Below are 16,834 nucleotides of genomic sequence, written 5' to 3' on the forward strand. Positions count from 1 at the left end.
ATTTAGGTGGCAACTTATTATAATCGAGAGACCAATTGAAAATCCTATAAAAAAAAATTTGGAACAATTCCATTTCGCCATTTTTATTTCACTCCATTAATTTTCATTTCTGTTAAGAAAAATAAAAACTGAAGACATTATTTAATTTTATTGTAAAACTGTAAAGAAAATAAAAGTTGAAAACTAACTAAAAACTAAAAACATGGTGTCGACCCCAGTAGCATATGACATGGAAAGATACCATAACTAAAAGAGGATGGATGATTACAGATAAAAGAAGAAATAATAAAATAAAAAGTTGATAAGAGGGACTCAAATAAGATAAATTCTTCCCTTTACCTGCATGCATGGATGTGTTCTAATTAAGAAGATACTTAAGCTCTTCAACTTGTTGCTGCAAGTTACTCTATTCATGACCATTTCTCAAATAGCCAAAATAATCACAAAAAATTTCGTTCCCAATCAAATAGAACATATATATATATGTATATTTACATTTAATTCCACATTTTGGTTTCCATTTAGTTACTAAATCTCTTCAAAAACATTTCCTCATATCACATAAATTCCAAAATGATTACTCTCAGCCGGAAACATTGATAATGAATTTTTTGGGCACTTAAAAAGACCATTCACGGTTTAGTTTAAATTGATTTGTGCGGTCTGCCAGCAGCATACATTCCAAATTACTTAGCTTTGTCCCCTCCTTCCCCTTCCCCTCCCCCCCCCACCAAAAAAAAAATACAGTTTGAGGAGGAACAGAGCTTTTACAACAGTGAGAAAACAGGATTTCCCACCAAGAAACGTCTCTCTGTTGATTCTTCATCTACTAATAAGCTAAAGGAACCTTCCTTTAAAAGATGTCTGGCTGGCTGCAGTTTTTGACTATTGAGATTAATCCTTGTTCCGAGACGACCGATCCTTCCTATGACCACCCAGAATTCGAGAAATTTGCAGACCTCTGCTGAACGCTTGATTGAACAGCATACGAGTCTGGAATTCCGACACAAAAGGAAACCAGGCAAGAAATGCCACTGGGGTGAACAGAAGCAAACCCATCACAAGTTCATAGCCACGAGCAAGTGTTTGAACCGATCCCCATAACCCAGCGTGTTGAACCAGAGGCTTGCAAGCTTGAGCAATCTGGATGCAAAGTGATGATGATAGAGAGAAAGCACGTGTTATTGTAGATATGTAATTATATACATTCAGCACTAGAGGACAACAAACGGGATGGATGGAAAAAAAGAAAAAAAAAAAAAAAAACAAAAACAAAACTTCGTGAGGGTCATTTTCTATGCAGCCCTACTATTGCTTTGCAAATAGGGTATTTTTACAACTAGAACCAATGACCTATCAATCACAAAAAATAGAAACCTTACCATTGAAGCTCGCCCTCCACAGCAGAGATTACAATGCTATAGTTAAGGTTCATACTCAAAATGATTCCAATACCACGTACAAAAGCATGTTCATCAAAAGGTTTAGAAATAAATGGCCGTAAATATAATTTTTCAATTGAAAGGCTTAATACTTTTATAAATGATTATACTTTATTACAGTTACAACAATCTTTTATGAAAGGCTTCTTCTTCTTCTTCTTCTTCTTCTTATTATTATTATTATTGCTATTATTATCTGTAAGTGGCAGCCTTTTTAAGTTAGTGCCTCATAAGACTGAATCCTCCTCCAAGGAGCAGCTTGCACCAAGCTACAATAAACTGTCACTTCTTACCAGTGTGAAAGAAGATACAGAAAGCAAACCCAGGAAGATGACTTCATATTGGTTTCTCATAAATGGCATCTCATATGAATTCCCACTTTAATCGACCACTAACTTCCAAGCAAGGCAATCTAGGAATATGCCAATGCCAGACTACTCATCCATTTTGCTCCTCTCCGATGAAGTGCATACTAACTCTTGTACTAGCAAAATCATGTCAAAGTATGCAACAGCAGCATGGAGTGCTAATCACACCCTAAGTATATGACAATGATGATAATCATAATAATAATAATAATAAAATGAAACCAAAAGAATTTACTGACCAGAAGCAAACCCCATCCAGTTGGCATGAAGGCAAGAATACACACAAATATATCCTGCATTGTCATGTGTGGGAGTGCAATCAGAGTAACAAGAATGGAGACAAAAGTAAGGAAGATCAGCCCCTTGATTAATCGAAACGTGAGCTGGAAACTTGCACTGAACTTTCTGCGTCCAACTGATACAGTCTGAGGGAACACAAAAAAGAAAAATCTTGATAATAGATCCGAAGAAGACCAAAAAAGCCACAACAACGGGATGCACATTTCACCAATAATAACGACAATCAGGTCTTTTGGCAATACATATACATTAATTATAATTAGAGTAATATTCATAAAGTTTATCCAAAATCATAGATCACATCATGCAGGAAGGTGTCAATTATCCAGTCCAGAAATAAACATGTACCAAAATTGCATAGAAAACTTGTTACATAGTATCCTTGAACTGGGAGGTTGCAACATAGTATTGGGCGTTGATTGGATGAGGATAGTAAGTCCTCTCACCTTTGACTTCAACAAATTGGAAGTCATAGTGTATATGGGAAACACCAAATTGACTTTGAGGGGCATCATGGAGCAGGGAGAGTGTAAATTGATAAAAGGGAGCAAATTACAGAGGCTGATGCAGAGCAAGGAGGGGCAAATTGCTGAATTATACTCAATCCACACAGGAATGGAATGGACAGGAGGGAAGGGAAGTTGAGTATGAACAACAGAAGGAGGGCAGCATAGCCGTACTCCAGTCCTCAATTAAGATACAACTTCCTGATAGCTTAAATTTACTCTTTCGAGAATTTCAAGACCTATTTGCTGAGCCCCACTCACTGCCACCCCAAAGAGCCCTTGACCACTCCATATACCTTAAGCCAAACTCCCTTCCAGTGAACCTACATGTATATAGATACTCACCCATCCAAAAAAACGAGATAGAGAAGCACGTCACTAATATGCTCTCTACTTCCATTATCAAACCCTCTCAAAGCCCATTTGCCTCCCCCATTTTACTTGTTAAAAAAAATATGGGTCCTAGAGGTTTTGTGTTGAGTATCGTCAAAACCTCATTGATGACCTTTTAGATGAATAGAATGGGGCACAATTTTTTTCCAAACTGGACCTGAGATCAGGTTATCCCTAGATACGAATGACCCCTAATGATATACCCAAAACTCAATTCAATACACATCAAGGGCTGTATGAGTTTGTGGTGATGCCCTTTAGGCTCACCAATGCCCTAGCCATTTTCGAGGCCTTAATGAACCAAGTTTTTCAGCCTTACTTGAAGAAGTTTATCCTGATTTTCTTTGATAACATCCTCATATACAACCCAAACTATGAACAACATCTAGACCACCTTCATACCACAATTAAGGTCTTGACTTTTGACAAGTTGTATGTTAAGCTATCAAAGTGTACTTTAGTGGAAAAAAAAGTGGAGTATCTAGGCCATATCATATCGGGAGAAGGGGTGAAGACTGATCCCAATAAGGTCACAGCCATGGTGGAGTGGCATAGGCTACAGACAGTAAAAGAACTAAGGGGCTTCTTAGGGTTAACAGGTTATTACCAGAAGTTCATATAGAATTACGACCCCATCATTAAGCCCCTAACTAAGCTCCTCAAGAAGGACAACTTCTAGTGGAACCCAAGGGCTAAGGCAGCCTTCTTGACACTCAAGAAGGCCATGACAAAAGCACCGGTGCTAGCTCTCCCAAATTTTTCCAAAACATTTGTAGTGGAAATAGATGCATGTGACAATGGGATAGGTGCAGTGTTGATGTAGGAGGGAAGACCCCTGTCCTATATCAGTCAAGCCTTAGCTCCAAGACACTTAGGCCTAAGTGTTTATAACAAGGAGCTTGTTTATAACAAGGAGCTATTGGCCGTGTTAGGAGCTATTGAGAAGTGAAGGCACTACCTGGAAGCTAGACCCTTCATTATCAAGACTCATCACGAGAGTCTGCAATTTTTATCCCAACAAAGGCTACACACCCAGTTGCAAAGGGAGTGTCCAAATTAATGGGGTTGGATTATACTATTGTGTACTGTAAAGGGAAGGAAAATGTCACCATATGCTCTCTCAAGAAGGGAAGAAAAAGAGGAATGCTAGTCCATAACGGATGTGGTGCCCGAGTGGGTTAAGGAGGTGGTAGGAAGTTATGACCAAACTCCATGGGTTTAAGACCTAATAACCCAGCTTGCAGTTCAATCCACAGAGAATTCAGGGTATACCCTCTCTAATGAGCTGGTAAGATTTAAGGGCAGGTTGGTAGTGGGAGAGGATGAGGCACTCAAGAGGTGGATCATAGCCTCTTTACATGCTTCTCCAGTTTGTGGCCACTCGGGGGTACAAGCCACCTACCAGAAGGTGAGGCAACTATTCTATTGGCTAGGACAAAAGAAGGCAGTGGTAAGTTTTGTGCTGTCGTGTGAGGTATGTCAGAGATGCAAGCATGAGAATGTGGCTTACCCAGGCTTGCTGCAACTGTTGGCAGTGCCAGAACAAGCATGGGAAAAGGTCTCTATTGCCTTCATGGAAGGGCTTCCCAAATCAGAGGGTAAGGATGTGGTTTTGGTGGTAGTAGATAGACTGACTAAGTTCTCCCATTTCATTAGTCTAACCCATCCTTTCTTAGCATAAGAGGTAGCAAGGAAGTTCATGGATTTAGTGGTTAAACTACATGGGGTTCCTAAGTCCATAGTCTCGGATAGAGACAAGATCTTCACACGTGTGTTTTGACAAGAATTGTTCAGAAGCATGGGGGTAGGGCTGCACATGTCCACAGCCTACCACCCCCAAACCGATGGCCAAACCAAGAGAGTTAACCAATGCTTGGAGGCTTATTTGAGGTGTATGTGTTTCAACAGGCCTAGGAGTTGGAGTAGGTGGTTGTTGTTAGCTCAGTGGTGGTACAATTCCAACCACCACATTGCCATCAACAGGAGCCCTTTTGAAGTATTGTTTGGCTATAAGCCACCCCTCATTCCAGCCCTATCGAGTTCTACAACTACTATGGCCTCAGTGGAGCAGTACCTACAACAAAGGTAGGAAGTTTTGAAGGAATTGAAGAAGAAGTTGGCCACAACACAGAACAGGATGAAACAAAATGTCGACAGAAGAGGAGTGATCGAACCTTTGAAGTAGGGGATAGAGTTTATTTGAGAGTGGAGAGATTTTTGAAACAACTATTCACATCTACTCTTGCATCCAAGTTAAGCCCAAAGTACTTTGGGTCATATGCTATTGAGGCTAAAGTAGGGAGGGTTGCCTACAAACTCAGAATACCAGCATAGGTTAACATGCATCCTGTATTCCATATATCTATGTTAAAGAAATCCATTGAACCACAGGCGATAGTTAGCTCAGAGATCCCTACTATGGATGAAGAAGAGGAAGTGATAGTGGAGCCACATACTATTCTGGACAAGCGGGTGATTTACCAAGGCTCTTTGCCCCAACACAGGTGCTGGTCAAGTGGAGGTGCTAGTCAAGTGGACACAAAGGGACCCTTATCACACCACCTTAGAGTATCTACTTGATTTGTTGACCCAATTTTCACGAGCTACAGGACTCTTATAGATTCTTGAGGACAAGAATGCTTTCTAGGTGTGGGAAATGTTATGTCCCCATGGTAGTTTTGTAATTTTTTCGAATGAATTCTTGTAATAACTGTAGCCCACATGGGCCACTTGTAGTGGGAACTAACACCCTCACGGTTACACCATGCAACCGCGAGAAGGGTCTATATAAGGCTAGATGTAGGAGGATGGAACTTCTATGTTGAATAAGAAGATCTTTCTCTCTTTTCCCTCTCAATTTCTCTCTCATTTTCCCTCCCAATTCTCTCTCTCTCTTTCTCAATCTTTCTAATTCTCTGCAATTCAAGTTTCGCGCTTGACACTTGACAACTAAGACCAATTTTGTTGTTATGGCACATAATGTTGGACAATAAAGCACTGAAAATGTGCAAAATGTAATTGTAACAAAAATGAGGATGTAATATGGATGTGCGACAATAAAAGAAAAATAAAATTTAAAAGAACCAATAGAGGCTCCTATTTATATAAGATGTGTGAGACATAATTAAGATGATTTGGTTATGTAAGAAGAGAACCAATAGATGCTCATGTGAGAGTGTATGGAATGGGTCAACATTTTAGCAACAAAGGCACTAGAAGACCAAGCAAAACTTGATGATGCTCTTAAGTATGACATGAGTTATAAGAGTCTTAAGATAAAACCATAAGTAGTGTTAGATTTATTTTCTTACATGTATTTAGACATGTATAGAAAGTGTATATAGTCAATTGGTAATCAACAAATAATTAGGGTAATTAGTATCTGTTAAAGCATTTGTTCTAGATTAGAGCTTGTAATATGAGGGGCATTTTATGTAATATGTTTGCTGTTATGTTTCTAGAAGGTTTTATTATTTTTCTAGGGCTGACCGAGAGTTCTTGTAACTGTTTTTGGGCAGTCGGTCAGGCTAAAGTCTCCCGCCTTATATGCTTATAAATATAGGTCGTGGGGAAGACTTTAGGGTATGCTTTTCTTTCACGGGTTAGTAATCTGTCTTGGGATAAGATTAAAGCAAAGAGGAAGAGGGTATGCTTTTATATAAATATAGCTTTCAATATAGTTGAGTTTGAGTGCTTTGTAATCTCTTATTATCTTTCAAGATAGAGGAGATAGTGGAGGTGAAAGCCAAGCTGGATGTAGGTCTTTCTTAAGACCGAACCAGGGTAAATTCTTCTGTGTTTGTATGTTCTTGATTAATTCTTGATTTGGTTTCTGGTTGCTGGTCACTTGCGAATTAAGGAGTGATTTCGTTTGAGTGTTTTAAGTGATCCTATAAGGGTGAGATCTCGGTTAACAGTATCAATTAGTCTCTATAATTTACGACACATTCATTGTAATTAGCCTATAAATAATAAAATTGAGAGACTAATCTCTCAAGTTTTCTCTCCCACTCACTCTCACATGGTATCAGAGTTGTATTGAGAAAACCCTAAAGTCTTCTGATGTGTCTCTATCTCCACCGACACTCAAACCCTATTGTTACCCTCTAATCGTAGCTGATCTAGCTTGTTGGCATTTTTTTTCAGTACCTTCTCCAAAAAAGACCAACTAGTTCATCACCCTCAGACACCTTCGATTAACCTACCCCCAGTGCTGCGCCACTAGGCGTGTGCACTAATTGAAAAAACCAAAGTGGCCTGGAAAATTGAACCAGACCAATTGATTTGCCGCACAAACCAAACTAACAGAAAACCTAAAAAATCATAAATGAATTAGGAAAATCGAACCGACCCATTAAACCGAATAGACACCAAAAAACTGAACAAACCGATTGACCGAACTAGCCAACAAAATCTATAAAACCAAAAAGATTGAGAAAATCGAAGAAACCAAACTGAAACTCAACTCAATGGGTCCCTGGTGGGTAGCTCGCAAGTCACAGGTTGGAGAAGGTGAAGACAGAATGGAAGGAAGCTTGTAGTCAAAGGCGAACAGGGACGACAATTAATGAGATGAAGGTCGACGATGAAGGGAAAGAAGGGTGAGACGGAGACGATGGTCAATCGTTGAAGAAAAGAGGGAGAAACAAGGAAAGAACAAGAAAGGTCGAATATGAGTGGTCGAAGGAGACAAGCAAAAGGGGAGAATGAATGATGGCAAAAGGGAAGGCAGATGACAATCAGTCGTCGAAGGAACAACTACAAGGAAAGTCGAGTAGGAGTGGCTGAAGGCAACAAACAAAAGGGAACAACGGTTGTTGGTCGACAGCAAAAGGGAAGGCACGAAAGGTGGAAGGTCGACGGTGAACAGTTAGGGTTTCAAACGTCACTTCTCAGTTATATTGAGCCTTCTTCCTTTCTTCTTCTTTTCTTCTTCATCTTCATTGCCAGTGACGAGCCAAAACAACGTCGTTTTAAGTTTGGTACGTTCGGTTAGTTTAGTTACTTCCAACTAAAAAATCGAACCAAAATTGAAAACCGAACTTCTGGAAATAATTAACCGAACTAAACTTCAAAAAAAAAAGAAGAAGAAGAAGCACCGAACTGACAATTTTGGCCAGTTCGGTTCGGTTAGTGGTTAGACCGAACTTTTACTCTCCCCTACATGCCGTCGATGTCTGCTACTGATCTCTCTCTCAACGAAGACTACAAGGAAGACCATCATCTCCGGCCTTTCTCTTATTTGACATCCCTTCTCTCCCTTGTTACGCAAGCGTTGCTGACTGGCGATCCCATCAGTGCTGCTTCTCACAAGTCAACCTCTACCCTCGTATCTAGCCTATGTCCCCACTTTGAAATTTCACCATGTCTGACACCATCTTGAAATTTCACCATGTTTGACACCATCTTAGCGCCTGGTGCTCCTGTTTCAGCACTTGAAGCCTCGTATGCCTCTTAAAACTTTGTTGTCTCCAACCTTGGGACACCCATCATCACCATTATGAAATTGATAAAGTCAACCAACTATCTCTCATGGGCAACCTCTATAAAAATGTGGTTCAAAGGACAAGGTCAAGTCAATCATCTTACCACAAAGGCTGAAAGTGTGCCAGTAGCCCATCGGGCTAAATGGGAACAAATCAATGCCCAGTTGTGTAGTATCCTATGGCAATCCATTGATCCAATAGTCTCGTAGCTCTTTTGCCCCTTTGAAACTTGTGTTGAAGTATGGAAAGAAGCTGAAGAGTGTTACACCAACGATATCAAACGCTTGTATACCATGGTTTCCAATATCAAGAACCTCAAACAATAGACCTCCATGGAATCTTATTTGGGACAGGTTTGAGCACTCATGCAGGAATTTGATGCTCTTCTCCCTTTTACTACGACCCACACTAACTCGATTGCATAGAGAGAAAAGTTTTTCATGGTTATTGCTCTTTCTGAACTGAAACCTGAATTTGATGCCGTCAAACATCAAATCCTAACTAGCCCCACTAATCCTACCATGAAAGATTCTTTCAAAAGGTTGTTGAACATGATAAATGCGAATAGTATGTCCCCTTCATCTATTGTTGCCCCTCCATCTAAATCTTCGGCTCTTGTATCTCAAGCATCCAACTCAGGAGGAAACAGGGGACGTAATAATGGTCATCCACATCCATAGTACACCTTTGCAAGAAAATGGGTCATCTTGAGGAAAAATGTTGGAAGAAACATAGTCACCTAGTTGCTATGTTTGCATCATCTACTAATGCAGCTAATGTGTTTTAGAGTGATCCTAGTCCTGCCCGTCTCCATCGGGTTCACAATTGATACCTATGTCTCTAGCAGAGTATGATGCTTTCCTAAAATTCTAAGTTGCACAGCAATCTCAAACTGTGTGTTTGTGCATTGTCTAACTCTTGGATAGGACAAGCTTGCTGCTAAGGCTCTTAAATGTATTTCCCTGGGCTATTCTCGGTTATAAAAGGGCTACAAATGTTATTCTCCTAAATTAAACCGATACATCATGTCTGTTGATGTCACTTTCTTTGAACAACAATTTTTCTTTCTGTTTGTTCAGCCCGACTCGCAAAGCATTGATTAGGTTTTGCCTATTCACTTTTATTCTCCTTCCTTGCCTCTAAAGGATTCGCCTATCTCTTTTCCTGCAGATCCTCCTCTTCTCACTTACCATTGTCGTCCTTGACATGCTATCGGAGCCCAGCCCACTTACTGAGTTGACTTATGCTGACTCACTCTCTCCGTCAATTGTCCCTCCTACCATGGATCTGAACCTAGACAGTCTCCCTATTGCCCCACGGAAAGGTAAATGCTCTACCCTTAATTCTTTCTTTTGTCCCAATTCTTTGAAATATGACTGCCTATCACCAACCTATTGTGCCCTTGTTTCGATTCTTTCTTTTGTCCCAATTCCCAAAGATATGGTTGAAGCTTTATCCCATCCTAGTTGGCGCCAGGTTATGATTAATGAGATGGAAGCCTTGCACTCCAATGCGACGTGGGAACTGGTTCCTCTCTTGTAAGGAAACAACATAGTTGGATGTCAATGGATTTTTACTCCCAATATTGGCCTTGATGGAACCATTGATCATCACAAAGCGTGTTTTCTAGCTAAAGGGTAAACTTAGATCTTCGAGCTGGATTACAATGATAGATTCTCTCTAGTTGTGGTACAACCGAAGCTTGTTTGTCTTGGGAAAGCTTAGCAAAAAGTTGGTAGGGTCGGAAGAAAGAGCAAGGCTAGCTCAGAAGAGGCCATTCGAAGGGGTTCAACGGAAAGGTAGCTTCGGAAGGGTCTTCGTGCGTCTGTAGCTGCGAAAGGGTCTTTCGAGGGAACTACGGAAGGGCCTTTCTAAAGGGGGTCTTTGGGAAAGCTTCAAGGCTTCTGATTTTCTGATGTGCAAGGCATAAGACAACTAGAAGGCAGGTGAGGATCTCTCCCATGCAGGCCCTCCGATGCCTAAGTTAGATATGGTCATGGTGCGAAAGAGGTCATATAGATGCAGTGCGGTGTGGAGCCTTTGAAAGAGCAGGGGCTCTTCGTAAGAGGTTCGTGCAGAAGAGTTGGGGGGTGGTCTTTGGGTTAGCCGAAAGGATCCGAAAGGTGAGGTATTTATACCCCTCGGAAGACTGGGACATGTGGCACATATGCATGGGGGTATGTGGCACGACCCTTCGAGCGAGGGCATCCAGATGTCACTAGGTTAGGCTTCGGGAGGACCTTGGGCAAGCCTTCAGGGGAGTTGGTTGCCGAAGGGTCTTCGAAAGACCAGTGGGGCCTTTGGGGAGGCTAGTCCCCGAAGGGTCTTCGGAAGGGGTACTTGAGTCTTCGGTGGACAAGGCCTCATAAGACTCTTCTGGTAGAGAAGGCTTCTTCCAAGCTCTAACTGACTTTTCTAGGGAAATCCCCCAGATGCCCTTCGAAGGGAACCTCGAGGAGGGTAATGTACAACACCAGTGGCCAAGATGGTCTCTGTTTGTCTATTCCTCTCTTTAGCTGCTATGCATCATTGGCCTCTCCATCAACTTGATATTAAAAATGCATTCCTTCATGTTGACTTGCTGGTAAAAATGTACATGTGGCCAGTGTTCAAAAACGCGTTAGGCACTAGATTGGGGCCTGGCACCTAAGCGGACTGCTTTTTTTTTTTTTTTAAATTTTAAATGTAATTTTATGTTATTTTATGTTATTTTCAAATAAATCAAAGTTGAAAAGATAGATAAAACTTATATATATAAATCAGAAATTTATATATATATATGTTTATATATTTATGTGTTTATATATATATAAACATATTTATAAATATATTGTATATATATATATATATCTAGCCATCCTCACTTGTTGGCAGCTCGTGACCTCAAGTGGGAGGGCCACCAGGTGGTTGTCTTCGAGCACTACAATCGAATAGGAGGCATGTGGGTCTACGACCCCCACTAGCCATTCCACATCAGGAAAGAGACGGACTCGTACTTCCCAAGCTATTCTTTCTCTGCCCTAGCCATCCCAGTAGCGATGAGGTACCGGTAGCGTCGAGGCGGCAACATTCAGGCACCGACGGCCTTGGGCTAGAGAAGGGGGAGACGACCGAGGTAAGTAAAAAATTAGGCGTCCTAGGCAGCAGGCGCTACCTGGGCCGCCACCGGCCGATTAATCGAGTCGGTGCCTAAGGGGCCGACTAGGCCAAATTCGCGGCGACCAGTGGTCCCCTAGCGCCTCACCGGCGCCTAGGCCGATTTTTAGAACACTACGTGTGGCAACCACCTGGGTTTGCTACTCAAGGAGAGTTTGGGTTAGTTTGCAAACTTCATAAATCTCTCTATGGATTGAAATTGTCTCCTTGAGCATGGTTTGGCATGTTTAGAACTGTGGTTTAGGCATTTGGAATGACCCAGAGTGAAGCCAATCACTCTGTCTTTTATCGACACTCACCATCACAACAATGCATCTACCTCATGGTTTATGTAAATGGCATTATGTTACAACCCTCGAATAGAACTCACCCTCAAAAGCTAGTTGTTAAGGGGAGGGTGCCCAAAAGGTTATAAACCCCACACAAGAAGTCTAAACTTCCAATGCGGGACAAGTCCCATACCCTACTGTGTACCATAACATACCACCACGTTCCGCAACATGGCGCCCATGATGGCAAGCTGTGCACTAGCCACTGCTAATCTTGGGTAAACATTGCAATGCCAATGTCACCTCTATCGCCGCTCACTTGCACTGGGAACCATGGGATCGACTTTGATACCATTGTTATAATCTTCCGGTAGAACTCACCCTTAAAAGCTAGCTGTTAAGGGGAGGGTACCCAAGAGGTTATAAACGCCACACTAGAAGCCTAAACTTCAAATGTGGGACAAGTCTCATACTCTACGGTGGACCATAACACATTGTCATCATTGGAAGTGATTAGGTAGGCATACAACAACCGAAGGAACACCTGTTCAAACATTTTCAAACAAGATATGGGACAACTTAAATACTTCTTGGGTATTGAGGTGGCATAGTTGAGAGATGGTGTTTCTATATCATTGAGAAAGTACGAGATATCTTGGAAGAAATTGGTCTATTAGATTCCAAACCAATCGACACTCCAATGGATCCTAACATCAAACTCTTACCAGGTCAGGGAGAGCCATTGTCAGACCCTGGGAGATATTGGAAATTAGTGGGAAAGTTGAATTATCTCACAGTAACGAGACCAAACATCTTTTTTGTTATGAGTGTGGTCAGTCAGTTTCTCAACTCCCTATGCGACTCTTACTGGGATGTTGTTCTCCATATTCTAAAGTATGGATAGAGTGCATCAGGGAAAGGATTGCTCAATGAGGATAGGGGATACTCATAGATTTGTTGCTATTCAGATGCTAACTGGGCAGGATCTCATTTTTTATCAGAGATCTACTTTAGGGTACTGTTTTTTGATTGGAGGTAATTCAATTTTTTGGAAGAACAAAAAACAGAATGTGGTCGCAAGGTCAAGTGTTGAAACAGAACACTGACATGTGGCTAATGCAACATGTGAGCTTATATGGCTTAGATAACTCCTACAAGAACTAAAGTTGTGTGAAGCGTCTCCAATGAAGCTTGTGTGTGACAATCAAGTTGCATTCCATATCTCCACCAATCTAGTATTTCAAGAAAGGTCCAAGCATATTAAGATTGATTGTCATTTTATTAGAGAAAAATTAACTGAAGGTGTTATTGTCACGGAGTTTGTTAACTCCAATTATCAACTAGTAAAAAGTCACTCAGGAGTTGTAATACTCGAGATTTCCCTAAGTATTTGAGTGTAATCATTTTGAGGCATAGGAGAAATTTTCCTAAATTTTGGGGGCTAAAGTGTAAATTTTCAAAGTTATGGGGTTGAAGTGCAAACTTGGGAAACTTGAGGGCTTGTGGAATCAGGGCCAAAGTGCAAAGGGAGCAAAGTTGAGGGACCAAATAGCAAAGGCAAGTGTCACACCTGCCATGGTCGTTAGCCACAACAACCACCGTCGGGGAGGCGAGGCCGTATCACGGCTAGTTGAGGTTGCCTAGGGCCATCATGGCCTAGGCCGAGGTCTTGCGATGCAAGGTAGGCAGGGATTGGCCAGCAACGCAGCCGAAAACGGCTATAAATAGCCAGAAGAAGATGAGGGTTTTCATTATATTTTCAGTCATTCAATTCGGTATTTTTTCGAGAAATCTTGAGAATTTGATAGAGGGCTTTGGTTCTATAAGGTGTGAGGATCATTTCTGAAAATTTTGGGACATTTTGGTGTCAATTTCAGGGGGTTTTGAGGTGTGGTCGGAAAAGCGTGCTTCGCCAGAGCTGAGGGTTTATCGGCCAAAACAAGGGGGTTTTGGCCGAAATCTTGAGAAACCAAGGTTGCCATTGTATTCGGGAAGCTGAATAGGCCAAGGTAGGAGGAGAAATTGAGAAGAAATGAGGCAGACAAGGTCGCCGGCGGCGAAAGGGGCAACCAGAGAAGACGCGTGCAGCACACGTGCTGAGTCGTGAGTGAGGTAAGAAAGAAAGGAAAAAAAGAAAGAAAGAAAAAAAGAAAAGAAAAAAAAGGAAAAAATCTAGGAAATTAGGAAATTAAGTTTTATTAATTTTCCTAAAATTTGGCAAAGAAACATACCCGGGAATGCATTTTGAGGCAAGGCACATATACTGAGCCAGCCCGATAAGCTTGATCAAGGTGAGTGGTAAGCATGAGGTTGCAAGGATTTGCCAAATATTGTGGTTTATATGCATCTTTGTCATTCATGTGCATAATCATTTCATATTGCCTCGATAAATGTGATTTTTCACTAAACATGATATTGTTGGCATGTCGTATTTGTGTTATTCGTGTTGGACACGATGGGGTGGGGTGTCACCCGAGTAGGTTGATTTGCATCTCCCCAAGGGTGATTGCCGAAACGACCACAGGGGTATCTCGTACCGTAAGTATTTGCCGGGATGACCGCTTTGGTTTTCATGCTGGGGCTGAAATGCTATCAAGGCTACTCTGGGGTGTGGTTAATTTTATGCCGTGCATCATGCATTCATGAAACTATTTTAAACCCTCATTTAGAAGATCTTCTCATTATTGGATTTTGTCCCTGAAATATTCAACGTTCCAGGTGAGACGAGCAAACAAAAAGGTAAAGAGGTGGCTAAGATCTGAACGTGTTGGTAGACGTGTAGTAAGTCCTACGCTAGTGCTAGGACAAGTTGTTTAGCTATTTTTACGCTAAATTTGATGACGAATATTGTAATATTGTGGTTGTACAATTTGCCTTTATTGCAATTACAAAATCCCATTAGGTTCCGATTCTGATTCCGCTAATGGATAGTTTACCATTCCTTAGCTTTTCATTGGGAGTGTTAAACTTATGTATGTATGTTAAGGATTTTAGTATGAAGCTCAAGGGTGGTATTATGGGAAATAAAAAAAAAAAAAAGAAATCCTAGCATAGTAACACACCCTGAGAGGGCGGGGTGTTACACGAGTTCTCGGATAAATTACATTTGTAACAAGCTTGACGCATATGATATATATGCTTCAGTTTGAGAGGGTGTTACATTTATTTCCTTCCATGTATTTAGACATGTATAGAATATGTATATAGTTAACTGGTAATCAACAAATAATTAGGGTAATTAGTATCAATTAGTCTCCATAATTTAGGACCCATTCATTGTAATTAGCCTATAAATAATAGAATTGAGAGACTAATCTCTCAAGTTTTCTCTCCCACTCACTCTCACAAGTAGAAATAATTGACGACCTATATAATTCATATAGCTGATAAGTTGAATTAAAGCTCAATATGTTGTAATTGTAATTACTTCTTCTCCTAAATGAACTTATAGCAGAATTTTTCAAGCAATGTGCTTTTTACCTTCATCACAAATAATATTAGAAAGATGACCAGCCATGATATGCCATATACCTGTGATTCATACAAAAACAAAAATTACAAAATCTGTCAGAAATGTCCACTTTGAATGAACATCTAAATATCAGAAACCTGCAGTTAGTTACATACCAGAAAACTTTTGGTATTCTTGGTAATGGTCAAGTGATAAACAAGCCCATACTGATAGATGAAAAATCTTAAAGCTAATAATATCTCAGCAGTAATGCCACGCTTTCCAGAATGGCGAAGATGCTCTTGCTCCTGCTCCCACCAAGATTCCCAACTTTTTTCTGGGGGTACACCAATACCACCTTTGTTGCTTATCCACTTATTCCAATCAGTCCAATCATCCACAATCTTTTGCCATTCAAAACCAGAGGGATTGAAAAGGAAGGGTGCAAAAAGCCAGGTACCAACCATGAACCACATTGATACAGCTATCAAGACATAAGCGATAGCACTACTGTATGATTGACCAAAAATTTGGTAGACTAGAAGAAGAATCATTAGCTCAAGTCCCTTGACAAAGTGGCTGCGAGAGTAGAGGCGATAGTTTTCACCAAACTTGGCATGAAACACCACAAAACCACGACCTGTAGGCCTGTATTTTGCACCTCCATGGAGTAAAGTCCTTCCATAGTAGTGGGTCTTTGTTCCAAGAGAAAATGTGAAAAATACAGGTGCCAATTGTAGCTGCATTAATATGAAATCACTCAGTGCAGTTCGGAAGCCCCTCTCCAAGCCAATCTCCATCAACATAGGCAAAGCCATCAAAAATCCAATTTGTACAAATGATTGAGAAGCAAGAGCCACTTGAAGAGGTTTATTATCTCTAATTGCTGGTTGTTTGCTCAGCCCCTCCTCAAGTCCACTAAGAACAAGATAAAGGCGCCCATAAAGGAATACATATACAGTGAGAACAGTGATCTGCCAGAAGAAATGTGAAGGTCAGGGCATTGAGCACAATTTAACTAATTAGGATTCTGAATAATGGGAACGTAATCTTTCCAAAATTACTTAGGAAATAGATAAAATATGCTAAAACAAATAACAAGATATGTTAATTTCTATATTTTTGCTAGAATAATATCTTCTAAAACATTTCCTTTTGTGCCTCCCATCATTAACACTTCAAGGAGAAGGGAAGCTGTATATATCCAGCTTACCAAGGTACTGAAGTAGGAGCCAACTGTGGTAAAATAACACGACAGCATTCGGAAAAAATCAAAACGGTGTCCAAGCCTGTAAATATCTCGACTCAATGTTTGCTCTCCATTGCCATTAGCAATTTTTGCCTCAAATTGAGATATCTGGTTGAGGCCCACATCTCTTCCTTTTCCAACTTGTATATATTCATGATGAGTAACATTGCCTTCACGAAGTGTAGAATTGAAGCCTGCATTCGGGTTTCATCAC

At 40.8% G+C, this 16,834-nt stretch overlaps 1 protein-coding gene across 1 annotated transcript in view; it reads right to left on the reverse strand.

Annotated features, from left to right (window-relative positions):
• Positions 1 to 583: 583 nt before the first annotated feature.
• The window catches only part of LOC127788621 (callose synthase 3), a 107,962-nt gene continuing 91,711 nt past the window's right edge, over positions 584 to 16,834 (reverse strand). The window contains exons 39-43 of the mRNA XM_052317119.1: positions 16,585 to 16,814; positions 15,548 to 16,345; positions 15,401 to 15,451; positions 2,050 to 2,235; positions 584 to 1,143 (exon numbers count right to left, since the gene is read on the reverse strand). Coding sequence (XP_052173079.1) covers positions 895 to 1,143; positions 2,050 to 2,235; positions 15,401 to 15,451; positions 15,548 to 16,345; positions 16,585 to 16,814 — 1,514 coding nt within the window. The 3' untranslated portion in view covers positions 584 to 894. The remainder of the gene's footprint in view (positions 1,144 to 2,049; positions 2,236 to 15,400; positions 15,452 to 15,547; positions 16,346 to 16,584; positions 16,815 to 16,834) is intronic.

This window comes from Diospyros lotus, chromosome 1 (assembly GCF_014633365.1).
Source record: "Diospyros lotus cultivar Yz01 chromosome 1, ASM1463336v1, whole genome shotgun sequence".
In the NCBI taxonomy this organism is placed as follows: domain Eukaryota; kingdom Viridiplantae; phylum Streptophyta; class Magnoliopsida; order Ericales; family Ebenaceae; genus Diospyros; species Diospyros lotus.